The 27,863-nt window shown below is 41.9% G+C and overlaps 1 protein-coding gene across 1 annotated transcript; it reads left to right on the top strand.

The window, feature by feature from the left end:
• Positions 1 to 157: 157 nt before the first annotated feature.
• Positions 158 to 27,728, top strand: CUNH12orf75 (chromosome unknown C12orf75 homolog). Its single transcript, XM_012801110.1, has 6 exons — positions 158 to 325; positions 13,409 to 13,433; positions 21,951 to 21,986; positions 22,713 to 22,792; positions 23,974 to 24,019; positions 26,850 to 27,728. The coding sequence occupies exons 1-5, from the start codon at positions 280 to 282 to the stop codon at positions 23,976 to 23,978; spliced, it is 192 nt and encodes a 63-aa protein (XP_012656564.1). The 5' UTR covers positions 158 to 279; the 3' UTR covers positions 23,979 to 24,019; positions 26,850 to 27,728.
• The last annotated feature ends 135 nt before the right edge of the window (positions 27,729 to 27,863 follow it).

Here is a 27,863-nt window from a genome sequence, read left to right as displayed (position 1 = left end):
TCTTAGTGACGGCCAATGCCCGGCCGAGGAGCGCGCCGGAGGCTGAGGATTGGTCGGCGCCGTGGTTGCCCGGGTGACGGGTGGGTCCGGCGGGGTCCCAGAGTGGGGTGCGGGCGAGGAGTGCCGCTGGTTTCCGCCCCGTAGCTCGCAGCCCGCGGCGCCCTGGCTCCTGCGGCTCTCGCTGGCCTCCCGTCCGGGGCGCGCCGCCCTCAGCTCGGTCTCCGCCCCCTGGACCTGCAGCCGGAGTCCCGGAGCGCGGCTTCCCCGGCCGGCGGCGCGATGGGCTGCGGGAACTCCACCGCCGCGGGCGCGGGCGCGGGCCGAGGTGAGCGCGGTGGGCGGCCGGGTTGGGGCGAGGGCGCCCTGCGGAGAGGCGGCGGGGGTGACGGGTGCGGGCCCTGGGGGAGGGGCACGCGCAGCCCCCTCTGTACGTCCCCCTTTTCGGGACGGAAGCAGACAGCCCGTTTCTAGAAAGACCGAAAGCGTATGGTAAGCCCCCCGCGCGCGGGGGCGTCAAGCTCAGACCGCGCGAGCCTGCGGGGTGTCCCTGGGAGGGAGCGCTGGGAGGACTGGCGCGGGGCTCCCCGCAGCCTCCGCGCTCTCCTGGGAGAGGGTCCCCAGACGTGGCCCTCCCGTCGGCTGGTTCCCACACTGCTCCTCCAGGCCTCGCCCCCAGCTCCTCGACCCGAGACTCCTGGAAAAGTGCAGTGGAATAAGTCTGGACTTTTCTAGTGGTGGTGGTGGGGCGGGGAGGAGGAAGGGCGCTAGTGGGATTGAGAACTGCGAACAGGGCTCTAGGAAGGCATCCGAGTCTGTCTTAATGTTTAAGACCGGCTGTGCTGCCGTTAGGATTTCTCTGAGAAGCTGCAGTAATAAGGATGCTTTAGATGTGTGTGACAGCTTTACTATGAACGTTACTGTTAACGTATTTTTCATTTTAAAAACATATCGAAACTTCTTTTTATACCATTTCCTTTTGTTGACTGGCAAGGGAAGGCTTCTGGATTCCCCTGGCAGGCCAGGCTTTGTGCCCAGTGACATTCTAAAACTCAGCCGTTCCATTTATTAAAACCCAGCCTACGTTTCCGGACTTAAGAGAGTCTTGATCTGTTTTCAGTAATATCTACTTGTCTATTTGGGTGTCCTTTTGGATAAAGAGCTCCTATCTACTGTAATTGAGATCAGTCAGATGTCACATCCTATCCCAACCGGCAAATGCAAAGAGCAGTCAGAGGCTGCAGTATTTCCCAGGCGGGCACAGACGCCCCATCAATGACTTTGTAACCTTGGGCCTGTCACATCCCTTAACTCAGATCTAGATAGAAGATGTCATTGAAGACTCACGACTTATTTATTTATATTTAATTTTATTTTGATGTTCACATAATGGAATCAAACGGGATCAAGTCTGATTTTCCTCCATGGCAGTCAAAATTACTGCACATAAGGGATATTCCATTTCGAGAGAAAGAGCTAAATTATGTGGAATTCAGATTATGTGTTCAGAAGATGTGAGTGAACCCAGGTCACTAGTGATTCATTGAAAAGTGTATTTCTTACAGGTAACCTTTACCATCTTGAATTAAATTCTGTCCTTTTGCTATGGGTAGCACCACTGGGGAACAAATCTTTTGGATTCTTGTCGCAGTGAGACAGGTTAGTTAGCTTAGTTAGTGCTTAATGCTAACAAGAGCAAAGATAGAATCCAAACTTGCTGGTGGCCAGAAAGCTCTGTGCAGGGAAACCATAACAATGTCAAGGCCACACCCTGTGCCTGGAATTGTGTCTCTCAATTTGCCCTATGCACTGTGGCCCTACGCAACCTCCTACGTGTGCAGGCTACTTTTAAAAAGGTTGAGAAATTATCCACATTTTAAAAAAATTGTAGGAAGCGTTTCTAACATCTCCTTTCAAGAGGAGGTACTTTTTTATTTATTAATGAGCAGCTCGCCAGGTTTGGGAATGGGAGGGTATCACTGCTAACTGAAAATCAGAATAATGATGAGGTAGCCCTGAAATGTTAGTGTATGAATCATGTTTCTGGGGAAAATATGATTCTTTTTACAAATATTTGATGAACTTTTTTTTTTTTTCAGGAACATGTTCCTTACTGTGCAAAGGGAGATCTAATTTTATTGAAAAAAACCGCTCTGAGTGCAGGTCTTCTCCAGAGCAGCCTCACTTTTGTTTACGAAGGACCGTGCACGTAGGAGCATGTTGTTCTCCTCTCCAGCTTGCTCGTTGCTAAATATTACTTTTTGTTCTGAGCAGAAGCAAGCTAGTGAGTGCATACTCAAAGCATGCAGGAGAAAAACATGAGTAGGGAGCTATTGCATCACCTCTTTGATGGGTCTGCCCTTGTCTTCGAAAAATCATTCCCAAATACTTCCCTGCTTGTGTGTCCAGCTGGCTGGATTGGGGATTCGATCATTGTTATTTTGAAATTTTCTGTCAGCTGGTGGCAGGAATTTAGTTTCAGAAAGGAAATGCATCAGGATGAGAGATGGAAGGTTAAAAAAAATAAAGCACAATGCAAAGGTACTTAGATCTCTTTCAACCTTGAACTTTGCCATCAACATGAATATATCATTGTCCAAGCTGCAAACTTGGGGGACTGAATCCAAGCAGTATGAAATTCATTAAATAGATACTTGCCTGTCCTCCAGCTACTCCAGTGTACAACTTCTGCAGTGTGCCAGGAATCATACAATTCAGTAGCAATATTCCCCTCCCCCCCAGACAAAAGGTGTATGAAGAGAGTTTGTGGAAAGAGTGCTGAACTTGGAGTCCAGAGATTGAGCTTGAGCTTGTCTTTGGCACTGTGCTGATTGTGGTGCTATGGATGTTCCTGTTACTTATTAAAGCTTTGTTTTATTCATTTATGTAATGGGGATGGTTAACTTATATGTGTTAAGTCTTATACAGAACTCAAAATTAGGTAATATATGAGAAACCTCTGTAAACTGTCATTATTACTAGATAATAGTAGAGTATTATTACTGCATTGAAGGCAAAGTGGTTTTCTCTGAATATAGAAAACTATAGGGTGGCACCTGTGGCTCAGTGGGTAGGGCCCCATATGCCTAGAGTGGTGGGTTCAAACCCGACCCTGGCCAAACTGCAACCAAAAATAGCTGAATGTTGTAGCAGATGCCTGTAGTCCCAGCTACTTGGGAAGCTGAGGCAAGAGAATCATCTAAGCTCAGGAGTTGGAGGTTGCTGTGAGCTGTTGATGCCATGGCACTCAACCGAGGGCAATAAAGTGAGACTGTCTCTAAAAACAAACAAACAAACAAAAAAACTATATAAACATGGCAAATTTATTTTTATGCATTAACATGTTATTATTAAAGTGTTCCCAAATTGGAAATCTCTATCCTAAGCCCTGTTTTATGTCTTAAGTCATTCAGGTAAACCAGATAATTGTTTTCACTTTTCCCTGGGTTATCTGACAGTCATCTTCCTTGTTTTCTGTCTAGTGAACTTGATTAATATGACAGATTTTTTTTTTTTTTTTTTGAGGCAGAGTCTCACTTTGTCACCCTTGGTAGAATGCTATAGCGTCACAGCTCACAGTAACCTCATACTCTTGGGCTCAAGTGATTCTCTTGCCTCAGCCTCTGGAGTAGCTGGGACTACAGGTGCCTGCCACAACACCCAACTGTTTTTATTTTTTAAATTATTTTGAGATAGAGTCTCACTATGTCACCCTCGGTACAGTGCTGTGGCGTCACAGCTCACAGCAACCTCCAATTCTTGGGCTTAAGCAATTCTCTTGCCTCAGCCTTCCAAGTAGCTGGGACTACAGGCACCTGCCACAATGCCCAGCTATTTTTGTTGTTGTTGTTGCAGTTGTCGTTGTTGCTTACCTGGCCCAGGCTAGGTTCTAACCCGCCAGCCTTGGTGGCTGGTGCCTTAACCATTGTGTTAAGGGCACTGAGCTGAGCCCAGCTATTTTTAGAGACGGGGTCTCACTCTGGCTCAGGATGGTCTCTAACCTATGAGCTCAGGCAATCCACCTGCTTCGGCCTCCCAGAGTGCTAGGATTACAGGCGTGAGCCACTGCACCCAGCCAATATGACAGATTGATAAGCAGTCACGTACTCAAGTCAATTTGGTTCTATTCTCTGATATGTGGAGAAACTGACATTCAGTAACATAGTCAAATGGCCATAAGGATTGAGATGGTCAGACCGTCATTAACTCGGGATAGATTTGCTCCTGTAGTAGATTTTGCAGCGGTAAGCTTACATGTTGTCCATCCCTGTGTACAGAGCACCCACCAGACATTAGGGCAGGGTGGGGGATTCAGCCCTGGATGACTGCAGAATGAAGCCAAACTTTTTTGCTCTGGAGGAACTGATAGTCTTGGTGGGAAGATTAAGCATTTGAGAACGATTGCAAGGGAGTTTATTCTAGCATAACTTAAATATCCCAGCCACCAGGAGATGTTGAATGATACTTTTTCAGCAGAGAATTGAGCTATCAGCCTCCATGGGATTGCGAGAGCCATTTTGAGTACACAAGAGCTCTCTATTTTAATATTTTGATATGATCATTCTCTCAAGGTAGGGATTTGATTTTTCCCAACCTACCACTATAGTGAGGATGTAGCACATTTTTTCCTGCCTCTACACTATAGAGAAACATCCGTTTTAAAGTGTCACATTCATTAGAAGGCAGGGAGCTCTTACTCTTTCTCTGCAATCACATTCTCTATCCCCTTGTCTTTCCTTGAACACATCCCCTACCTAGACAAAATGAGGAATCCTGCATTTAGAGCTAATGATGTACAGTGGGTCAGTTATTTCTTTTTATATACAGTCACATACACATAGATTGTTAGTGTGCCTTTGTATTAATAATATAAATCAGAAATCCCTTTTTATGTAGGCCAGAAAATACCTTAAAAGTTTGGATGGTTCCAGATATCTACAATAGCCTATTTTAGTGCAGGCTAAGGCTGTAGAAATTATTTGTAGTGATAGTGTTATCGCAGGAGTACTTGGCTCATGATATTTGGTTAAATTGATTGGGTTGTCGTTTTTCTGCCAGAGAGATGCAGTTGACCATAACTGTGGGCACTGTATTGTCAAAATGTTTCTACAGTGGTTCTTCTTTTATTTATATAACAACAGCCTGAGGAGGAGGATCTTAAAAATTTATTTTTCATCAGTGTGCCCAGGGAGTTAATACAATCCTTTCGGGTCCAATTATTTTGATTAGTTATTTCCTCGTCCTCAATTAGCTAGATAATTGTATTCTCTGGAGGTAGTAGCTGTATTGGTCCGGCCTTGATTCACATCTGTAAATGGCTTAGTAGTACTGACTGTGCTTAACTTTAGTCCAGGACTTGTGGGGGACATAAAATCAAAATAACATAAAATTTAACTGATAGCATCAAAGAAGCCATATCTATCTTATACTACTCCGCCACCCTCAACCAGCTCCCAGCCACACCAAGTGTTTCTCTCTGTTTGAAACACTTTTTGCTGGAGAGCTGCTGCTTTCTTTCTTGTCTCCTTTATTCCTCTCCCCCAAATGCAGGCCTCAGGAAAGCCCCTTCGTTTGTTCACAGCTGTCTCCTCGGCCTCTAGACTACTCTCCACATTTTAAAATTTTTATTATTTTTTATTTCACTAGATTTAGGGATACAAGTGGTTTTTGGTTACAGAGATGAATTGTATAAGGCTGATGTCTGGGTTGTTAGTCTACCTATTGTCCAAATTGGGTACGTTGCACCCAGTTGGTAGTTTTTTTTGCTCCCTGCCAGCCTCCCGCCTTCTAAGTCTCCAGTGTCCATTCTACGACTTTGAACCTGCCGCTTGTAGCTCAGCTCTCACTCACAAGTGAGAACGTGCTGGATTTGGTTTTCCATTCCTGAGTTGTGTCATTTAGGATAATGGCTTCCAGGTCCATCCAAGTTTCTTCAAAAGACATTACTTCATCCTTTTTTTATGGCTGAGTGGTATTCTGTGGTGTACATATGCCACATTTTCTTTATCCACTCCTTGGTTGATGGACACCTAGGTCTTTGCAATTGTAGGCACCACATTTTTTTTTTCTTTTTGAGACAGAGTCTCACTTTGTCACCCTTGGTAGAGTGCCATGGCATCATACCTCACAGCAACTTTAAACTCTTGGACTTCTCTTGCCTCAGCCTCCTGAGTGGCTGGGACTCTAGGCACCCACCACAACGCCTGGCTATTTTTAGAGATGGGGGTCGGTCTTGTTCTCTCTCAGGCTGGCCTCGAACCTGGGAGCTCAGGCAATCCACTCGTCAAGAGTGCTGGGATTACAGGCATGAGCCCCAGAGCCCAGCCAGTTTTATTTTTTTTAGACAGAGTCTCACTTTGTTGCCCTGGGTACAATGCCGTGTCATGATAGCTCACAGCAACCTCAAACTCTTGGGCTCTTGCCTCAGCTAGATAGGTTCTCGCTCTTGCTCAGGCTGACCTTGAACTCCTGAGCTTAAGCAATCCACCTGCCTCAGCCTGCCAGAGTGCTAGAGACATTTTTTGTTTGTTTGTTTTTTGAGACAGAATCTTACTTTGTCAACCTTGGTAGAGTGCTGTGGTGTCACAGCTCACAGCAACCTCCAGCTCTTGGACTTAGCTGATTTGCTTGCCTTAACCTCCCAAGTAGCTGGGACTACGGGCGCCCGCCACAACGCCGGGCTATTTTTTTCTTGCAGTTTGAACCCGCCACCCTTGGTATATGGGGCTGGTGCCCTACTCATTGAGCCACAGTGCCGCCGCCTAGACACATTTTTAATAGAATATTTTGGCTCTCAAAAAATATTTGTTGAGTGAATAAGTTTATTTAGAAAACTAAAAAGATACAAAATTAAGCCGTTCCTTGTGTGAGCACATTGTGACCCATTAATGTAACAATTAGGAAAATAAAACAAAATGTCAAGCTGTCAGGGAAGCTTGGGGGAAGTGGAACTCCACTGGGCTTTGAAGAATAGGTCAGATTTGGATAAGCAGAAAATGAAAGGGAGGATATTTTGGTGCTGTATGATGTTCTAGAGACAGAAATGGGATCATTGTATTTCAGGGTGGTGGAGAAGTCTGGGGCCTGACTGGCTTTTGTAGTTTGCACTGGTTGCAGGGTGATGGGAAGAAGGTAAGACCAGTCAAGGAATGGGGTGAGGAGGCCAGAGAGGCATAGTGGACTCTGCAGCCAGGAGGCCCAAGTTCAAATCCTACTTTTTCCATTCATCAATTGTGTGACCGTGACCAATTTGCTTAACCTGTCTGTACCTTAGGTTCCTCAACTAAAATGGTGGAGTACTAATAGAACCTACTCAAGATTAAATGAGTTAGTGTCAGTAAAGAGCGTAGAATAGTGTCAGTATACAGTACGCGCTTTATTATTAATATGGGGAAGGGCATTCATAACTGGGGCAGAAGAGTGAGCCATTGAAAGCGTATGCATATGGATGTGGCATGATTTGAAGCTGCTGTCTGGTTGGGGCACTGAGGACCTGGACCAGAGGCGTTGAGCTCAGAGACATGTGAAGGACGAAGGATGGTCAGGCTGAGAGATGGCTGCAGATGTGGCATGGAGGAGGAAGAGGTAAAAATGCATTAAAACTGTCAAAGTCTGGGTAACTAGAAGGAGCTTGCTGCTTGCTCGAGGCCAGAGGCAAGGGAGGAAGGGGCAGGTGTTCAGTGTGCCCTTGGATGTACCACGTTTGAGCTGATGATGAACCCGCAGAGATATGGAGACACCAGTGCTCCAGCAGTTGTCACCGATGCCGCAGAATCAGGAAGTTCTGTGGATTGGCTCACTTAAGGTCCCCATTCCTGACACTGCATCCCTGTGAACTGTCCATCATGGTGACCTAAGTGGTTTCCCATTCAGTTCTGCCATGAAGCTGATTATAGCTCAATATACACATGGCTTAAATCTTGCTTAGCTAAATGTTACTGCCTTACCTTACATCTGTTCTCCTTATGTGGCCTTTATTTTTTAATTTTTACTTGCCTAAAGTATAGCTAGTCATCAAGGACAAGCTGTGACAAAGAGATTTTCAGTAAGAGCTTCCGTATTCATTGATAGAACTTTATGTTTCTGGGACATGTTGACCTGAATTTTTCCTCCATTATTTGAAGAAATGACTTACGAATTTGTATTTCTGATTGGCTTCTTAAACACAAACACTGCTTTGGATGAACTAATGAGCTCCCCTTTTTTTGGCCAAACCGAGACTATGACATAGTGTTATAACTATTGAGGGTCAGAGGAGCCATAGCAAGCTGTCAAAATTAAAGAGAATTTTTGTTTAGTTTTCTGCAATTATATTTGTACAGTTCTCAGAGGGACTCTTTCTTTTATTAAAGAGAGAGAGAGCAAAGCATTCCTGCATGTTTTTATTATTTCCCATAAGAACCATAGTCATTTATGTTTCTGATCATTTATGCGGGAAGAAAAGTGATTTGTAAATTTTTAGTTGGTTTTTTTTTTGCAAATTCTTCACATTATTTTATTTGGGGGATATGCGTATGATCACTCAGTTTGAAGAATGAAATATGACTTACCAATATGTAGTGTAGTATATTTGCACACTAGTGTATTTCATAAATTTCTAGTATATTTCATAAGTTCTGTAAAGTGCATATAGCACAGAGATCAAAAAAGGTTTTAGTAGACTTATTTTTTTCAAATGTAAAAATGTATGTGACCTTTCTTTTAAAAGAGATAAGAATGGTCATCATATTAGAATTTGGCAAGTGTGAGATTTATACATTTCAGTAAATGTATGAGTCTGAACAAGACAGAGGATGTCCTGGGCAGTGTGACTCACTCTGTAAGACAAACTGATTAGCTATCAAAGGACCATCTGTCTATAGGAGCCAAGGTGTTGTACATATCTCCTTAAAATTACTCAGCTGATGTAGGATCTTGCAGCTGGCCTGCTTTATCCTTCCCTAGGGATAAAATTCTTTTTGTAGTATAAATAGCATATGATAGGCATATTAAATGTGTCCCCCAATATTGCTTTTGCTTTGCATTTCTGTTCAAAAGAGGATTTGGATAACACACATGGAAATATACAGGTCTGTGTATTTTCTTGTTGTTGTTGTTGTTTTTCATAAAAAACATTGTTCCCTTCATTCTATCCCTGTTTCTCCCAAGGTCCTTGTATTAACCCAGCATGGCCATGTTTAGACAGTAAAGAGCCAGTTTGGCAGGAAATGAAGTGGTATTAATAAGATGAGTGAGCTGTCCCTCGAGCCCAGGAAAAAGTAGATGCACCACTATAAATACTTGTTTGATAAACAACGAATCATATTAACCACAGACATAAGTTAAAGTAAATGGGGTTTTGCCACTATCTGAAAAGCTCTGATCAAAATACTTTTTGCATAAATTACCTAGATTAGAGATTTCCATCTGGTTACCTATAATAAATACAGTATATAAGTGAAGTGTGATCAAAAGGTTACAGTAAGGATAATAATTTTTCATTTATTCCAGATCATTTTGTGATTTTACACCTCTGCAGGACAGATAAACGCATACTTTGCATTTTATATACCTAAGTACTCTGATAGTTTTGTAGAGGGTTTCCAACAATTACGTTGTTTTTTTTTTAAACTCCAGGAAGTTTGAGTTATATCTCCCTACCCTGGTTATAAGCTTATCAATAACCACCATGTTACCTTGCTTCTAAGATGCACTTTTTCTAGTCTTTTAAAAAATGGACCACATTAGGCGATCATATATGCACACGCACATTAATACATACACTTGATGTAATGTTTCTGAGTTCTTTGTACTATGCAGTTGTTAATAAGATGGTGCCCTTTTCAAATGAGGGACATTTTTGAACACAAGGAATGATTTGTTAACTTCCTTTTGGATGGTGACAGCAGACATCTCCCTCAGGCCTGCTGGGGGGTTAAGTGGTGAGCCCAGCAGGGAAGAGGCCCTGATGGTGCCCAGGAGTGTGGTGCAGTCAAGGTGAAGAGGATGGGGAGTTCCTGACGCTGATGAGAATAAGCAGCGAATGCAAATCATTCCCATGTATGAACTCACTTCCTGCTACTGTGCTTTGCCTTTGTAGCCGAGTTCCTGCCCAGGTATGTCTTTGTTAGACAATGAAACAAAGTGATTTAGTGACTGTTAGACAAATACTGGAGCAGGGACCTAAGGAGGGGGGGTCTTCTGCCTTCCAATTCCATGTTGTTCTTACCTTACTACTGGCTGCCATCCCCAAGATGTCCTTGGCTTCTGTCCTCTCTGTTCACACTGTGGATTGTCCTAGGTGGCTTCTCATCTTTAAATGGTGAGAACTCACAGTCCACTTTACAATCTGTTTTCTTCCCGGTGTGAGACTCAAAGATTCAAAGTTTCTGACACCTCTCGTCTCTCTTTTCCCCATCCAGCAAAACCCCAGAACATTCCCCACCCTTTTTATGAAAATAAAAAGAAAATAAAAATTAAAAGGACATTTTATTTCTTGACTTCTTCTAGCTTCTCATGCTTGTTTTGACCATAAACTAAAATGTGCATTTTCCCAGGTTTATGGTGGCACTAATCATTTGTTTGTTTTTTTTTCTAGCAAAGCATTCCACTGTTGGAAGTTTTTCTTATGCTAAGATTTTTGTTTTAATTTTAGGGATTTTTGGCTTAATAATCTCTGATTCCAAGGCATCATACACACACTCACACACAAAGTACACACTTTTAATGAATGTTGTGGCACAGAAATGTTACTCTTCTCTGAAGAAAGAAACTCAGTTTATTATAATAATTAGTCAGAACCTTAAAACAGCGGTTCTCAACCTGTGGGTCATGACTTCACAAAAACTGTATCAAAAGCTCGCAGCATTAGGATGATTGAGAACCACTGCCTTAAAAGAATTTGAGACATAGTCCCAACTGTCTTTATGATCCACTCTTAATTTGCAGTGTTAAAAATCTGAAATTATTATCACTGGGGTCTAAGGCATAGTTCCTGAAATTTTGGCAGGAACTTTTCCCACCGACTGGTTTTACGTTGTAGCACATCTTCGTTCTCACTATCTGTGAGTTGTGCAGAAGTTGCTTCAATTTCCATTTTACATATGTGGAAATTGAAATGTTAAGTGTGACTGCTAGTAAATAATAATAATTTATTGTGCTATTTTTATATGCCAGCTTTTGTGTTAAGCATTTACACATATCACATATATTTTTTTGAGAGACAGAGTCTCATTCTTTCACCCAGGTTAGAGGTTAGAGTGCAGTGGTGTGCTCGTGGCTCACTGCAGCTTCAAACTCCAGGGCTCATGCGATCTTCCTGCCTCAGTCTCCTGAGCAGCTGGGACTACAGGCATGCTTCACCACATCCAGCTAGTTTTAAAAATATTTTATAAAGACAGGTCTCACTATGTTGCTCAGACTGGTTTCGAATTCGTGGGCTCAAGTTATCCTCCTGCTTCGGCCTCCCAAAGTCCTGGGTTCTCAGGCATGAGCCACTGCACCTGGCCCACACATCATCTTTTTGCATCTTTGCAGTAACTTTTGATCCAGGTACCCTTTTTACCTTCATTTGACCGAAGAAGGAAGTGAGGTTTTAAGGGGTTAAAGGACACTTTTACTGCCACATACCTGGTAAGAGTTAGAATCAAGTTTGTATACTCTATATAAAGATATTAGGAGGAAGTGTGGAGATGGGACCTTGTTGTGGGCAGAGAATCTGTGGGAGGTCCAAATAGATGGGCTGGTCAATGGGGAACGGGGTCCAAACAGGAGGGCTGTTTTTGCCATGTGGGTGGGGAGCAGAAATGAGAGGTTTCCAGGGCAGAGTTAGAAATGCATAGCTGGGCGTGGGGGTGCATGTGTAGTCCCAGCTCTTCGGGACTCAGGAGGCTGAGGTGGGAGGGTCTGGTCACTTGAGGCCCAGAGTTCAAGGCTGCAGTGAGGTATGTTGGTGCCACTACCCTACACCTGGGATGACAGTGCAGAACTCCGTCTCTGGGGGGAGAAAAGGGAAATATACATGTGACTCCTTTGGGAGCGAGGCTGGTGTCTATCAGCCTTCCCAATTCATGTGGTCCTTCACTTGCCTTTTGTCTTGTGATTTGTTTTTATTTTGTGATTAGTGCACAGTATGACTCAAAATGATGCCATATAATAAATGGTGGTGTATGTACACCATGGAGTACTATTCACCCATAAAAAGATGGTGATCTTACATCTTTTGTATTAACCTGGATGGAGTTGAAACACAATCTTACTTGTAAAGTATCACAAGAATGGAAAAGCAAATATCCAATGTACTCAATTCTAATATGAAGCCAGTAGATGATCTAATACATGCCCACATAAGAAAAATACTTCAAGTTGAAGGGAGGGAGGAGAAAGAGGGGAGAAGGGAGGAGGATGGATGTGGCCCACCCAATGGGCACAATGTAAGGGTGTATGGTACACCTCGAGGTGGGACATGACCACAATAGGGACTCTACCTAATCAATGCAAACATTGTAACCTAATTGATGGTACCCTCACATTAATCTGAAATAAAAAAGATCAATGCTGTCTTGGTGCTTGTAGCTCAGTGGCTAGGGCATTGGCCACATATACTGGAGCTGGTGGGTTTGAACACAGCATGGGTCTGTCAAACAACAATGACAACTATAACAAAAAAATAGCCAGGCGTTGTTGTGGGTGCCTGTAGTCCCAGCTACTTGGGAGGCTGAGGCAAGAGAATTGCTTAAGCCCAAGAGTTTGAGGTTGCTGTGAGCTGTGATGCCACAGCACTCTGCAGAGGGGCAACATAGTGAGACTCTGTCTTAAAAAAAAAAAAAAAGCAATGCCATGTAAAGCAAAATCCATGCCTCTGTATACCCCTTGTCCACTGCCACACCCTCCCCTAGGTGACTTAATTTTGTATCTTCTGTATAAATTCATGTTAAATTATACCTGGCAGATTAGTGGTTCCCCAGAACTTCTAAGTAGGCTGTTACATGGGGAGGAGAATTCAGATCGCAGATGGAGTTAAGGTTGCTTATCAGTTGACCTTAAAATAGGGAGATTATTCAGGATTGCTGAATAATTACTACTTACGGAGTAGTGGCTTAGAAAGGAAAATGTTTCTCAAAGTATGTAAGTTTTCTTATCTGCAAAATGGAATATTAAAACAGGAGATCTGTAAAATTACTTTTGAAGCCAACACCTTATAATTTATAGAAACTGTTAAAAATGGACAGAATAAACTCTAAACCTAAAATTTGAAACTTAAGATTTGAATTTTGTGATTTTCTCACCCTCCTTTTTCATTTTTCAAATTTTTTAAAACTATATTCTTCTCTCTTCTGGAATATTAATACATTTTAGTTAAGTCTTGGGCTTAGCATTTTTAGAGCAATACTATCACACCAATATAAACCTATCTTTTTTTTTTTTTCCTTAGGCCCTACAGGATCAGCTAAAGATGGGTAAGTACTTAATATTATGATTTTATAAGTGTCTTTCTGAGGAAGATGCTGTTTTTGATGGTTATGAAATTTAGCTATTTGTAGCTATGAAAATATTTTCTGCACTGTGTACACATCCAGATTATCATTTGGTTTGTAACTAAAGTGCTATGTGAAGAATGTTATTTGCAACTTCATTTTAGCCTTTCAGTTGACTGGGCACTTTAACTCAGAATCTGTTTTTTTTTGAGACAGAGTCTTGCTTTGTCATCCTTGGTAGAGTGCGGTGGCTTCACAGCTCACAGCAACCTCAAACTCTTGGGCTCAAGAGATCCTCTTGCTTCAGCCTCACAAATAGCTGGGACTGCAGGCACCTGCCACAATGCCCAGGTATTTTTAGAGATGGGGTCTCACGCTGGCTCAGACTGGTCTTGAACTCCTGAGCTCAGGCAACCCACCCTCCTTGGCCTCCCCAGAGTGCTAGGATGACAGGTATGAGCCACCATTCCTGACCCCTTTAACTCAGAATCTTAAGATAGGGCAGTGTTTAACTGTTTCCATCCCAGCTTGGGTAGAGATTTCTTCTAGTTAAAAGCAAGTGATCATGGGAGAATTAAGCACATAGTTCTATGATGATGTAATGTCTTAGAATTCATCAGAGAGAAAACGCTGGGGCCAAGCATGTGCCAGATCCATATTGAATTGTTTAAAGTTGATAATTAGGTATTTAAGTGAATGTATATATATGCTCATTCAACGTAGTTACCATTCAGTTGATCTTTACATTTAATAACGAGGGATCTCTGTATGGGAGGTTTCTGGAACTTAGAAATCTGTCTATCATGCCTTTTTTCTCTGCATCTTCCTATCTCTAATCTAGAGATAAGGACATTATAATAGTTCACAATTTAAGAGTGCTTATGTGCCAGGTGCAGTGGCTGACACCTGTAATCCTAGCACACTGGGAGGCTGAGGGGGTGGAGTTCGAGAATAGCCTGAGCTACTCTGAGACCCCATCTCTAAAAATAGCCAGGCCTTGTGGCAGGTGCCTGCAGTCCCAGCTATTTGGGAAGCTGAGGCAAGAGAATCACTTGAGCCCAAGAGTTTGAGGTTTCTGTGAGCCATGACACCACAGGGTACTCTACACAGGGCAACAGAGTGAGACTGTCTCAAAAAAAAAAGAAAAAAGAAACAAAACGACAACAAAAAAGTAAATCCTACAACAGGCCAGAGGGATTCAAAACATAGATGGAGAGTTAGTATTAGAAACTCGAAGGGCTTAACTATAACTTGAACTTTACCTAAAGAATGCAACAATGTAACCTCATCATTTCTACCCTCATATTAATCTGAAATAAATTAAAAAAAAAAAAAAAGAAACTGGAATCTGGGTGACACTGTCTAGAGCTCCATCACCATCAGACCCATGTGCGTAGTTCTTTTTCTCTTCCTCTGTCTCTTTAAAATTAAAGCACAGGCTGTAACATACTGAACAAGGACAGAAAAACAGCAGGGAAGCCAATGTGATGACATTTGGCTGCTTCCACAAACCTGTTTTTCTTTTATTTCAGCAAATTCCTAACTATTTGGCACTCAGAGTTTGCGTTGGGATATTTTTGGTAGGAAATGGCAGAAGCCCAGCGTAAACTGCTCTAAACAAACAAACAAAAAGGAATTTACTGGCTCATGTGTAGTGGAAACTCCAGGGGTTTGACTTTGGTCACAGTCGGATCCAGGTGAACAAAAGACCGGGAGAAACTCTTTCTCTCTGCTTTCTTGTTTTTAGTTTTTTTCTTAGGCAGCTTTTCACAAATGATGACAGATATGACCAGTTTATACATTATCAGCTTAGAAATTCCTGTGGAAAAATAGCTCCTCTTTGCTAGAGTTTTGATCAAAAGTCCTAGGGCTGGGCTCCTAGTGGCCCCATGGGTCATGTGCCTACCTCGGACTCAGTCCACAGGCCAGAGAATGTGGGGTTCTCATTGGCCAGGCCCAGGTCACTGCTGGAGCCAATCGGTGTCATCAGCCCCACTTAACCATATGGCCAAAGAGTGAGAAAGTGGTGATCCTGCCACTCCACCCTCTAAACAGGGATGCCATTACCAAAACAGGGGACAGCTATAAGTGGGCTGGCAGAAACCAAGCTTGTTCCTTCTCCATGTATGTCAGTTTTTGTGTTGTTAAAAAAATTTTTTTTTGGCCTGATCACAGTGCTTCATGCCTACAATCTTAGCTCTCTGGGAGGCAGAGGAGGGAGGACTGCTTGAGCTCACCAGTTTGAGACCAGCCTGAGCAAAAGCTGAGACTCCATCTCTAATAAAAATAGAAAAATTATTTAGGTGTTGTGGCTGGCACTTATAGTCCCACCTACTCCGGAGGCTCAGGAAGGAGGATTGCTCTAGGAGTCTGAGTTTGCTGTGAGCTAGGCTGATGCCTTAGCATTCTTACCTAGGGATACGGAGTGAGAGTCTGTCTCAAAACAAACAAAAAATGAAAATAAACAGCCACCCTCTCTCAGAAACCTTCTTGAGTTAAAGTTCAAGCATTATTTATAAGAATATTATGAATATAGTCAAGCGTTGTGGCAGGCACCTGTAGTCCCAGCTACTTGGGAGGCTAAGGCAAAGAGAATTGCTTAAGCCCAAGAGTTTGAGGTTGTTGTGAGCTGTGATGCAACAGCACTCTACTGAGGGTGACGTAGTGAGACTCTGTCTCAGAAAAAAAAAGAAGAAAAAAAGAAAAAGGATACTATGAATATGTTTTAAATAAGAAACAGTTTTAAATAATTTGATTCAAATGTAACATTTGCTGTTGAAAATTAAAAATCATGGCCGCTTAATTTAAACAAGAGAATTCACTTTTTTCACTTAAAGCTCACAAAGTGAATTTTATTAAAATTCCTTTTTTGACAAAGCCATTTTATGTTATGGAAAGTAGCAACTATAAAGAAAAATACCTTGCAATGAATTCACATAAGACACTCTGGTGATCTTTTTAAAAACAATGAAATAGTGAATCTCTTATGTTGAATTTCCTGAAACTCCTTTATCAGTTTCCCTCATGTGTCCACTGAGCCCTCTGTACTCCTCATAGTTAAATCTGGAGGGTATATGAGGGGCTCTTTTCTCACCTGTGTCCTGGGAGGAAAGGTTATCTTCTGAGGATGAAGAGATTAGGGCTGAAGTACCAGTGAAAACTCTCGCCTTTGGAAGCAGGGAGACCTTCGTTTAAAATCCCCTTCACCATTTCCTAGCCAGGCGACCTTGTGCCTGCAGTATAACTGTCTGTAAGGCTGGAGTAGTAACTGCAGCGCTGTCATCTTTATCATTATCTTCATCATTCTTATGTTAGCAGCTGTTCTTTACTGAGGACTGTATGTCACGCACAGATTTCCAGCATTTTCTGTACATTACCTCATTCCATACCCCTACGGTCTCCCGGACAAAATAGCAATGTTTCATTTAACAGGTGATACGGGGGCACAGAGAGGGGAAGTAACTGCGGAAAGGGTAGGAGGGTTATAGATGCAATAGATTCAGAGTCCTGGGGCAACATTCCGCCTCAGACTTGCTGTCCCCAAGTGAGAGCTACAATTATTAGGTTTAAAGGTTGTTGAAGATTTGGCAGAGCCTCTGTCACGCACACCTTATGGGAGAAGACCCAGGGCATTGGGGGCCTTGCTGTGGTTAGTAATCATATATTCCCGCAGGTAGCTGTTTGCAGATTTTTCTGAAGTAGGCCCCAGTGAAGTAGGAGCAGGAAGAGGGAAGGCAGACAGATGGGATCATCCCGGGATGGAGAGGGAAAGGCAGCCGCCAGTGAGTGCTGCTGAAATGCTTGATCGCTGGCGGGAAGCCCCAGGGCTGATGGATGGGGAGAGAACAGGAGGGAGTGAACTGGAAGTGATGATGTGATCAGAAACAGGTTCCTTGGGAGTGGTGGGAAGAGCCAAAGAAAGGGAGTGGGATTTTTCTACTTTGAAATGTGTGGTGAAGGGATCCTAGGAGCTGAGTTCTGTGGCATAGCCATGGGCTAGTTATCAGTGTCAGTAAAAGTTGCTAAGATAGAGGAATTCAGGAAAAGGTGAGGTGAGAGGTTGGATGGGTGGTTTTCATGGATTTATTTTTTTATTTTTTTGGAGACAGAGTCTCATCCTGAAGGGTGCTGTGGCGTTATAGCTCACAGCAACCTCCAGCTTTTTGGCTCAGGCGATTCTCCTGCCTCAGCCTCCCAAGTAGCTGGGACTACAGGTACCTGCCACAACACCTGGCTCTTATATGGTTATAGTTGTCATTGTCGTTTGGTGGGCCTGGGCTGGATTTGAACTGCCAGCCTGGGTGTATGTGGCTGGCACCTTAGCCACTTGAGCTATAGGTACCAAGCCAAAAAGCAAGGTTTTTAAAGGTAAGGCAGTGGAGAAAGCATTCTCACCTTGCTTAGAGCAAATGGTACTTCTACAGCCAGTGCTGAAATAATCCCTACACAGCATTCCCCTTAGGAACAGAACGTCTTGGAGGGCAGGGAGATTGGAGCTAGAGCTCTTGTGCCTTGCCTCCATACAAAGAGAAGTTGAAAGCATTTCTTTGAAGTGAATATGACTCATGTTCTCCAATAACACACCCTGGAATAAAGAAGGAGACCAATGTGAGCTCTGAGGAGAGAGCTGTAAGAAAACTGTCCAAAAAAGTTTTGCTGCGAAGTTTTCGCTGTAATAGACTTGATCAGAATCACACTGGGAAGCAGGAGCCATCCTAAAAACATACTACAAAATGAACTGATTGCACTTTCATCTGGAGAACTGTAGTGGAGACAGAAGTAAACCCAGTCAATTCATAACCCTATTCCAGAAGATAAGCACCAATGGTAACCAAAAGTAGCTCGTTAGAGCTCCTTGTGTGGTTTATGATCTCCGGAGGTTTCCATATTCACTTTGTACTGTTTACAAATCAAAGTGGAGCCTCATTAGTGACATGCAAAGAGGGGAAAAGAAAAAAACTACAGGCTGTTTTTCTGCTTAGATCTGCTCTAGTAAGAATAGCTTTTTAGGGGCAGTGCCTGTGGCTCAAAGGAGTAGGGCGCTAGCCCTATATACAGGAGGTGGTGGGTTTAAACCCGGCCTCAGCAAAAACTGCAAAAAAAAAAAAAAAGAAAAGCTTTTAAGAACATTTTTCTTGATGAAGCAAAAAATAAATCATTGTTTTATCACATAACAATTAATTCCGGAAGCCTAAGGGAAGTAAGAGCTTTCTGAATTTTCAGGCAGGTTGTATCTAGCATGAGTTAGGAGATGGTAATTGGAGTAGGTGGCTGCCGCTGATAGCTGTCATCTGCATTTGTCCTTGACCATGACATGTTCCATTATTTTGCTGTTGAAACCTTTAGGTCACTTGGGATAGCTATTTTATATAACCCAGAAACTAAGCAAGTATAGTGATGGAAATATTTTGATGATCGTGTATTTATACTGAGTAAGAAATGAGTAGTTGTTTATCTTTATATATTAACTCTGTATAAGATTCACTTAATGAAAATGATTAGTTATGGTTAAGGTGAAAATCAGAGTATGTAAAATGATGGCCAGATTTAGGTGTTTCTAGACAGATATTTGGGGTTCGTTGATATTGAGACAGAAACTCACTGACACCCTGGTTAGACTGCTGTGGCATCATCATCGCTCAAAGCAACCTCAGTCTCTTGGACTCATCCTCAATCTCTTGGGCCTCAATCCCTTGGGCTCCTGCCTCAGCATCCCCAGTAGCTGGGACTACAGGTACCAGCCATGACATCTGGCTAGTTTTTCTATTTTTAGTAGAGATGGAGTTCTCACTCTAGCTGAGGCTGGTTTTGAACTCCTGAGCTCAAGCAATCCACCCTCCCTGGCCTCCCAGAGTGATAAGCTTACAGGCGTGTGAGCCATAGAACCTGGCCAGATATTTGGTTTTAAATAGGCATGGAAAAAATACATTAATGAAAAAAAGGTAGGCAAAAGGCAACCTGCTTCAAAGAGCATCCACAGACCTGGGCAAAAGCCATCCTGCTTCAGAAAGCACCCACAGGCCTGAGGCAGGCTTGGACACAGCCCACAGCCCACAAGGCAGAGCTGCCAAGTGCTATGTTTCCCGCACGTAGTCTCAGCTACTCTGCAGGCTGATGCAGGAGGATTGCTTGAGCCCAGGAGCCTGCAGTGAGCTGTGGTCATGCCACCTTGCTCTATCCTGGGCATCAGCACAACTCCATTTCTTCCAAATTAAAAAAAAAAAAAAATACACACACACACAAAACCCAGAAAAAAAACAAAGGCGAAGCTTCTTTATAGCCAGAGAGAGAGTCTCTCTGGTTCATTCAGGAAAAGTCTAACAAAGCTGGCATGAAACCAGGGTGCCTTGCTACCTAGAGAATTTGGATCAGAATAGATATTCAGTCTGAGTCAGGTAAGAAGTCAGGCACCATGCTGGTGTTAGGAGGTTCACAGTGAAGTGTAATTGATGGAAATTCTGAGATAAAGGAGCCCTGAAGCTGTCCATCTGTAATGGGGGTGGCCCTGGGTCAGTGGCATTCTTTTTTCTTTTCTTTTTCTGGCAAGCAGGTGTCAGGCAAGCTTTGGTGAGATAGCACATCACTGAACAATAGCTTTCTCTGTCAGACTGAGTCATGTTTATATGATCAACTGAGAATGTATCTTTTCAACAGTTCCAAAATGTGTTGAAAGTAGGGAGAATTTAAGTTATAGTGGTGCAGCCTCAATAACATTTGTTTCTGTGAACAATTTTATTAATAATGTGTCTGAAAAGTCAGAGTCAGAACCTTGTAAGCATGTGACCTCAGTCTAGGAGATTATTCTAATACTGAGTGTGGCTTTAACCTTGATGCTGTCTTTCTCCTTGAACACCTGTTTTTGATAAAAGAAGTTAAGTCTTACGTGGTGACTCACACCTGTAAATCTGAGCACTTGGGGAGGCTGGGGCAAGAAGATTGCTTAAGGCTAAGAGTTCAAGACCAGCCTAGCCAACATACCAAGACCACATCTCTGCCAAAAATAGAAAAATTAACTAGGCATGGTGGCACACAGCTGTAGTCCCAGCTGCTTAGATGAGGCAGTAGGATCATTTGAGCTTAGGAGTTTGAAGTTACACTGAGATATGATGACCCTGCTGTACTCCAGCCCATTTAACAGAGTGAGACCCTATCTCAGGCCGCCCCAACCCCCCCCCGAAGAGTTTACGGGAGAAATGATTTCATGATTCATGTCACTCGGGACCAAAGTAAACAATGCTAAGATCTTGAACAGGTTTGCCACCATCACTTCCCTATTATCTATACTGAAGGGTTTAAGTCCATTTTAATTAAAAGTGGTAAACAACACTTTTTTATACCACATCAATAAACATAACACCATTTCTAGTACAGTATGACTTTGACACTTTTGAATTAAAAAACGATCCAACGTTAGCAAGGGGTAAAATGACAGTCAGGTGAATTGAAGTTATATTCGGTTTGGATAAGTTAGATCTCAAGGTGGATTTTGCATTTTATTGGAGTGTTTGTTATTTGTCCAGGACCAGCGTTAACCAGAAAATGACCAAATCTTCATTTTCTTTCTTTATAGATGCAGATTTACTATCTGTTGCAATAAAGCAAAAGTCTTGTGCACACATACACAATCATCCCTAACATGCTAAATAGTCATAACTTTTAAGGGGGTGACACCACAGTAAGACAATCTCTGAAAAGAAGATTCAGTGAAGATGTTTAGATGTTTCCAGTCCGTTTTCTTTTTGACAAGAACCCCTCAGGATTACAGTTTGAGCTCAGCCAGATACATTCGAAGCTTGTTGAGTCTTTTTTCTTCCAGAAAAGTAACCTGTATATACTACCTAATGCTTCAAAGAAGCTTCCTGATCTTTGTAGAACTCTGCCGAAGAATTCTAGTAGAATATGGATTCCTCTAACTAATGCTGTGCGTTTCCCACTAGAAGCTTCCTTTCAAACATTTCCTCACTCTTTTTGTAGTAGGTCATGTGTAAAACAGTTTTTTTTTAGATGAAAGGAAATCAGATTGGCATTAACTCTTTTTGGCACTAAAGAATTTTAGTTTTCATACCTGTAGTTGTGCCACCAAACCAGCCTGAGAGGCTCCAGATCATAGTGTGTCTGACTGGAGAGATCTTGGGTATCATCTGATCCACGCCCTATCTCCCAGGCAGCTTGCCCTCATCAGCCTGTCTGTCACATAGAAAGTGCCACAGCGGAGAGGAGGACTCGGGCTGAAGGGAATTGGGCTATTTGGCATTTTCCAGATTTACGTGTTTTGGTAAAGAGAAAATCAACCAGGTTTTAGTGCATGAACAATGGAGCTGGAGCTAGAACGCTGTGTTACAGAAATAATTGATGAATAGTTCTGGGTCTCCTACTTAGGTCTGATGGAAACACTTGAAATAAAATGGACTTTAACTCAGGGGTCCCCTTTTTTTCCCATTACCAAAAACGAAACCTCCGCAAGCGTCTCATGCAAGTATTTTTTTTTTTACCTTTTAGAACAGAAGAATCGATAACAGAAGATGACAAGAGGAGGTAGGTTTGGTTTAATTTGAATAATTGTGGCCATACCTGATGGATTTAACACCCTGTATTACGTTACCAATAACTCAGATTCCACCAGGGAAACTGGTAGGGGCATGTGACCTGAAAAAGATGCCCAGGATTCATGACCTTTGCTGCTTTCAAGCAAGCTTGGTTCTTTGTCTCATGCATTTGGCCTGTGCTAATGTCCATTGTGTGGTCTCTGAGTGTGCTCTTCACCCTAGCTGGCGGCTTCCCTCCCTTCTCTCAGCCTCTCTGTCTTCCTGCTCCTCCTCTGATTAACTATATTCCATTCTCCTTTCTCCATAGCCTTTCTTTCCTAATTTCCTGTTTACATCTTCGTATCAGTAAAATGTTTTTGTGTGTCCTGTCCCTAGCGCTTCATGCCACATTGACCACTCTTGAGTTCTTGATAAATGTTCCTTGATTCAGGTCCTTCTACTGATATTTATTACTACATCAAATTATAACATCCCAACTTCTATAGTAAAAGATCTAAAAATTGTACTAATTCAACAGCGTTCTTTCTTTTGAATCTATAGCTTTTTAAGAAAGGAGGAACAATTATATTTCCGGGGCAATAATATTCTAGATTCTGCTTTTGAAAAATCATGAGTTATTTTAGCAATTATACAATTGTTTGGAGTACTCCATACCTGTGTTGTATCCTATAAATAGATAGTGCCATTTAAATGGGTCTGATTTCTTTTCATGAAGAAATTATGGAGGAGTCTATGTTGGCCTGCCATCTGAAGCTGTCAGCATGGTGTCCAGTCAAACAAAGACGGTGCGGAAAAGTAAGTGCAATCACACGGTGTTTATTTTCTTTAAGTATTTATGTTTTATGAAAAAATATAAAATTTACATTTCAGTTTACCTAACTTGACCTACAGATTAGTTTCAGTGAACCATGTATAAGTACTGTCAGTCTATTCTAAATTGTTGAAATGACCATCCACATGGTAAGAGAAATTCCAGAGCAAAAGTTAGCTTTTTATTTGTGGTTATGCTCCATGGATATTTTTAATTGTTTTTGTTGTTGTTGTTGTTGCAGTTTGGCTGGGGCTGGGTTTAAACCCACCGCCCTTGGTACATGGGGCCAGTGCTCTACCCACTGAGCCACAGGTGCTGCCCAAATTGGATTTTTTTTTTTTGATACAGAGTCTCATTCTGTCGCCATTGGTAGAGTGCTATGGCATCACAGCTCACAGCAACCTCACTGGCCTCAAGTGATCTCGTGCCTCAGCCTTCCTAGTAGCTGGGACTACAGGTGCCCACTGAAACGCCCAGCTATTTTTAGAGATGGGCTCTCACTCTTGCTCAGGCTGGTCTGGAACTCCTGAGCTCAGGCAATCCACCCACCTCTGCCTTTAATTTTTTAAAATTTCGGTGATGATCAGTGTGAAAATGAAAGCTGACATCTAATGAAAGCTTTCATCTAGATTTTCATTAGATGAAAGCTTTCATCTAATGAAACTGACATCTAAGTCAGTTCATGAAATTTTTTGTAGAACACAAAGGTATATATCTATAATAAAAGATGTCTGATAAGCAGTCTGGTGATTAAAGGAAAAATGTCCATTGTATAATTAAATGAAATGAGGCTCCTTTTCTTGAGTTTTAATAATTAGCAATTGTGGGGCTGATGAAGTCCTTTTGTATAGGAATGACTGGTCAATCGTTTCTTGCTGGAGTAAATTTTTAAGTGAGGCTTGTGGTAAAGAAAGCTGACTTACTTGATCACTGTCCTGATGAATTGTTGGGTGCATCTGATGCATAGTTAGACATGAATATTAACATGTTTACTTTGCACACAAGCCTATATGACGTTATTTTTAACATACTATATTTGTTTATTTCTCCACTTTATGATTTAGATTAGCTAATACATATATGTCACTATGTTTATAGCTTTGTAGGATACTAAAATATGTTCTCTTAATCTGAACATTTAACTTTTCTTGATTTTCTCTTTAAGATTAGAAGAAAATAGCATCACAACTCAATAATCAAGAGACCAAGAGGTGCTGTATTTATTTCTAAATAATTCTATGTATTTAGTCTTGGTGATGAATGGACTATATATGTGTATCATTGCTCTATGTTTCTAAGAAATCTTGAACCTCAGCATTAGAAGGAGGGGTCTCATTCTGTGGAATCAAGTATATTTTATTATAAAGAGATTAATGATCACATCAATTTTTTTAAAGCTACTTTTTTTTCATTTCATTTTGTTTAAAATGCAACTTAATTTATTTACTAGGAATGGGCTAAGTGTCTACCTAAAACACTGAGAACTCACCCTCCTTCATTGCCAAGACCTTTGAGGGCCTAGGACTTGAGAAATGACGGGGAGAGAGCAGATGGGCCAGGACTGGGAATTAGGCTAGTATCAGTGTTAAGTGTTTGGCACCTGCCAAGGAGTTAGGGAGTATACAGAGAGGAGGTGAATCAGTACTAAAGCTCCAGTAGAGATGGGCAGTCAATACCATGCAGAGATTCAGTTACGCAGGAAGGAACATAGAATCATAGGCTAAGCTTACAGGTTGGGCATTATAAAACATGTTCCATATGGGCAGAAGAAAGCATTGCCCTAAAGATGAAGCGCTGTGGACCTGGGATCCTGGTGAAGAGCTTGGAGTTGGAATTATAATAAGATAAATGAAAATAAGGACAAGAGAAAAATAGCTTTCACTTATTAACTGCCCTCTAAAACAGTTTCTCAACCTTCCTAATGCCACGATGTCTTTTCAATGTTACAAAGGAGTCGTGACCCACAGGTTGAGAACTGCTGCTCTAAAAGATGTGGAGCAGCATTTCCATAACTAAGGCACCTGGTCCATGGCACAGGTGACACACGGGTCCCCAGTGGTTTTGGTCTTGCTCAATGACACCCAGCCTTTTAAAACCTCCAGTGATCAGGAATGTTTCCTGAGATAGTCCTTTTCTTCTGCAAGCCACACAACTTTGGATTTGAATCCAGGCTCTTTTACCTACTAGCTGGGCAGATTTCTTCTCCTTTATGGCCTCAATTTTATAATCTGTAAAATGGAGCCAATGCTTAGGTCGAAGGATTGCTGTTCAGATGAAATATGAAGTAAATGGTCGCACCTGCTATCGTGGTTAGCTTTGTCATCATCATCGTCACCTCCATACTATTTTTCTTTTGTAAGCAAAATCCAAACATTGGCAGACCAGGGCAAGACTGATTGATACTGAACCAATTGCTTGCTCAGGACGAAAACTAGAGTAGGTGTTTGGGGCGGGTGGGAGTGCAGACCAAGTTCCCAAGTAGAGACAAGTAAGCTTTCCTGCTGGGGGGAGGGGACACAAGCTGTAACTAGTTTATTTTGACAATCTTTGGGTGGCCACTTCTTTGAACACTTTCTCATAAGGCAGTAACATTATGGATGTTTATTCCCTAGTATTCTGGCCACGAGCTGTTGGGTTTCTTTTTGAGAATTTGCTGAAGGTTTTCTATTTCTAGTACTTTATCTTCTTTTGAGGCAAGATCTTAATCTGTTGCCCAGGCTAGAGTGCAGTGGTGTGATCATCACTTACTGCCATCTCAAACTCCTGGGCTCAAGCAGTCCTCTTGCCTCATCCTCCCAGAGTGCTAGGATTATAGGTGTGAGCCACTGCATGTGGCCTGTTGCTAGTGTTTTAAATAAAGTTCTAAACCCTCCATATAAATTTCTGAGTTTCCTGCTGGCTTTCCCTTATGTAGAAGTATTTTTATTATTTGTCTCAAATAAAAAATGAGTTTAAAGCAAGAATATATTATTGCATACCCCCCCCACCCCGGAAACAGGTGCATTTCAAAAAGCCTTTAACTTCTCTCAGGTTCTCTCAATCTTAAATTTTCTCAAGATGATTGCTTGCCTTTGTGGATGGATCTAAAACTCCCTGATAGCCATGTAGCGATATTGCTGGTAAGCCAGCCCCTGTAACTCCAGGCGGCTAGCTAAAATGCTTCCTTACTCTTCACGGCTATGAATGTATGCTGTTTTATTGCCACCTCTATCTCTTCTCAATTTTCCCTATTCTTTGCCTCTATTTTTAAACAATCCATTTGAGCCTGGTCTGTCTTCTGCCTCTTTTGAAGCATCTGAGAAGTTTCCTAAGTTGAAAAGCTGTCCATTTTCCTTGGTTGCTGAGAGCCTGTTGTGGTATTTATCAGTGACACATCTGAACTCATGGCTGTCTAGGCCCAAGGTGAAGCAGAAACTCTGATGACAAGACTATCTTGTGGAGAGGAGACGTTTTAGGGAAAGGATTGGAGATACTTATTATTTTTTTTTAATCTGACATACCATGTAGAACTTTCTCTGATTGTAACTCATTCAATGACCAAAGTTCAAAGTTGACTTTGTTACTTTTGGAAGCAAATTGAAAAATGATTTCAGAATCCTTTCAAAGGAGTTGTATCTTTCTTCTACCAATGACTCTAGGGTTAAAGTCATGGCCATTTAGGTCTGCAGAGTAGGAGCTTAAGTGGTGGTTCTCAAATGCCAGTAGGCGGACTAGCTGCATCAGAATCCCCTGACCAAGTAGGGAAGGGATGGAATCGTGGCTGAGCAGTCTGTATTTTTAATGTAGGGCATATTGACATGCACGCAGCTTGGTTTGGGCATTGTTGGTCATTTTGTGTTGTCTCTTTGTCTAAATGTCATCAATGCTTTGCTCAACGCAGGTCATCTCTAAGTTATAAATAAATATTGAGTGAATGTTGACAACGTGCTTTAGTTAAAAGAAAATTGTTAAATAATTTTTACGCTCAGGGCTGATGTAGCTGCGTTGTACCTTTTCAACTCGGCTAACTCTTTTCTCCTCTTCTGTTTATTGCCTTCACAGCTCTCGGATCAATTTGGAAGGAATTTGGCCCCAGGGGGACACTGTCATGTGCGCAGACATTTGCCAGGAAGTTCTAAACAGTTGCCCTTCCCTCTGCTGCCCCTCAGAATCTCAAGTGTGTATTTACAGCCTTGGGTACATGTTGAATGCTGTGGTCACAGAAGGGAATTTGTTAGGCGGTACACTTGGGGATGGAACTTTCTGTGGTCTGCTTATGAAAGACAAGTTAGCAAGCTGTCGTCAAGGTTGTTGTCACCCAGCCTGGGCTGCTGGGCTCTGCTGTACCATTTGAACCCCTGGCCGTTCAACACTGTTCGTGGAAATCATGTCTTTTCACTGATACTTTTTTGATAGTTTTTATATATAACAAAATCCTTATTCTATTTATACCTTAAGATAATAAGGCATTATAAATGAATTACCTAAAATAATATATTTGTCTATTATCGTCCACTCTTTCTACTTCCCATTAACTTTTAGCTGTGAATTTGGTGAATGGATTCCTGCGCCTATCTCTTTCCCTTTTCTACCGTTTGGTTTTCAAACTTTACTGAAACCTAAGAGAATTTCCTTTAGCAGGAACAATACATTTCATTGCGATATTTAAAAATAAACTTCTTAAATGTGCATGCCATGTGCACATTTTGATTAAATTCCCATTTTCTTTAGTCGAAGGCATGTAATTACGAATACTTCACAGCCACCGAGTCTCTCATTCTACCTTTGTGTAATCATGGCAGCTCGTGTTAATTGTATACTGTTTTTGAGGACTTGTGATTGATGGCTCCTGAGATATCTGGGAAGTTCTTTTGGTAATGAGGTGTGTATCTACTTAGTACTGCAATGTAAATCACTCCGTTTACCAGTGTATTTCAACAATTAAAACATTTTTATCCCTCCTCACCTAGATTTCTTAATTATTTTTCAAAAGAACGCTTTCAAAGAAATCATATTTGCCATTGTGATATATACCTATAACATATCAATATACAAAGATAATAATGTATAGATTAC

Source organism: Otolemur garnettii, unplaced genomic scaffold, assembly GCF_000181295.1.
Source record: "Otolemur garnettii isolate 467f Iridium unplaced genomic scaffold, OtoGar3 scaffold00007, whole genome shotgun sequence".
Taxonomy (NCBI): Eukaryota; Metazoa; Chordata; class Mammalia; order Primates; family Galagidae; genus Otolemur; species Otolemur garnettii.
This window is presented reverse-complemented; position numbering and strand designations above follow the sequence as displayed.

Coding starts and splice junctions, on each gene's coding strand:
- CUNH12orf75 (XM_012801110.1), top strand. CDS start 280: ATGGGCTGCGGGAACTCCACCGCCGCGGGCGCGGGCGCGGGCCGAG. Junction 326..13,408: donor GGGCGCGGGCGCGGGCCGAG/GTGAGCGCGGTG, acceptor TTTTTTCCTTAG/GCCCTACAGGATCAGCTAAA. Junction 13,434..21,950: donor ACAGGATCAGCTAAAGATGG/GTAAGTACTTAA, acceptor TTTACCTTTTAG/AACAGAAGAATCGATAACAG.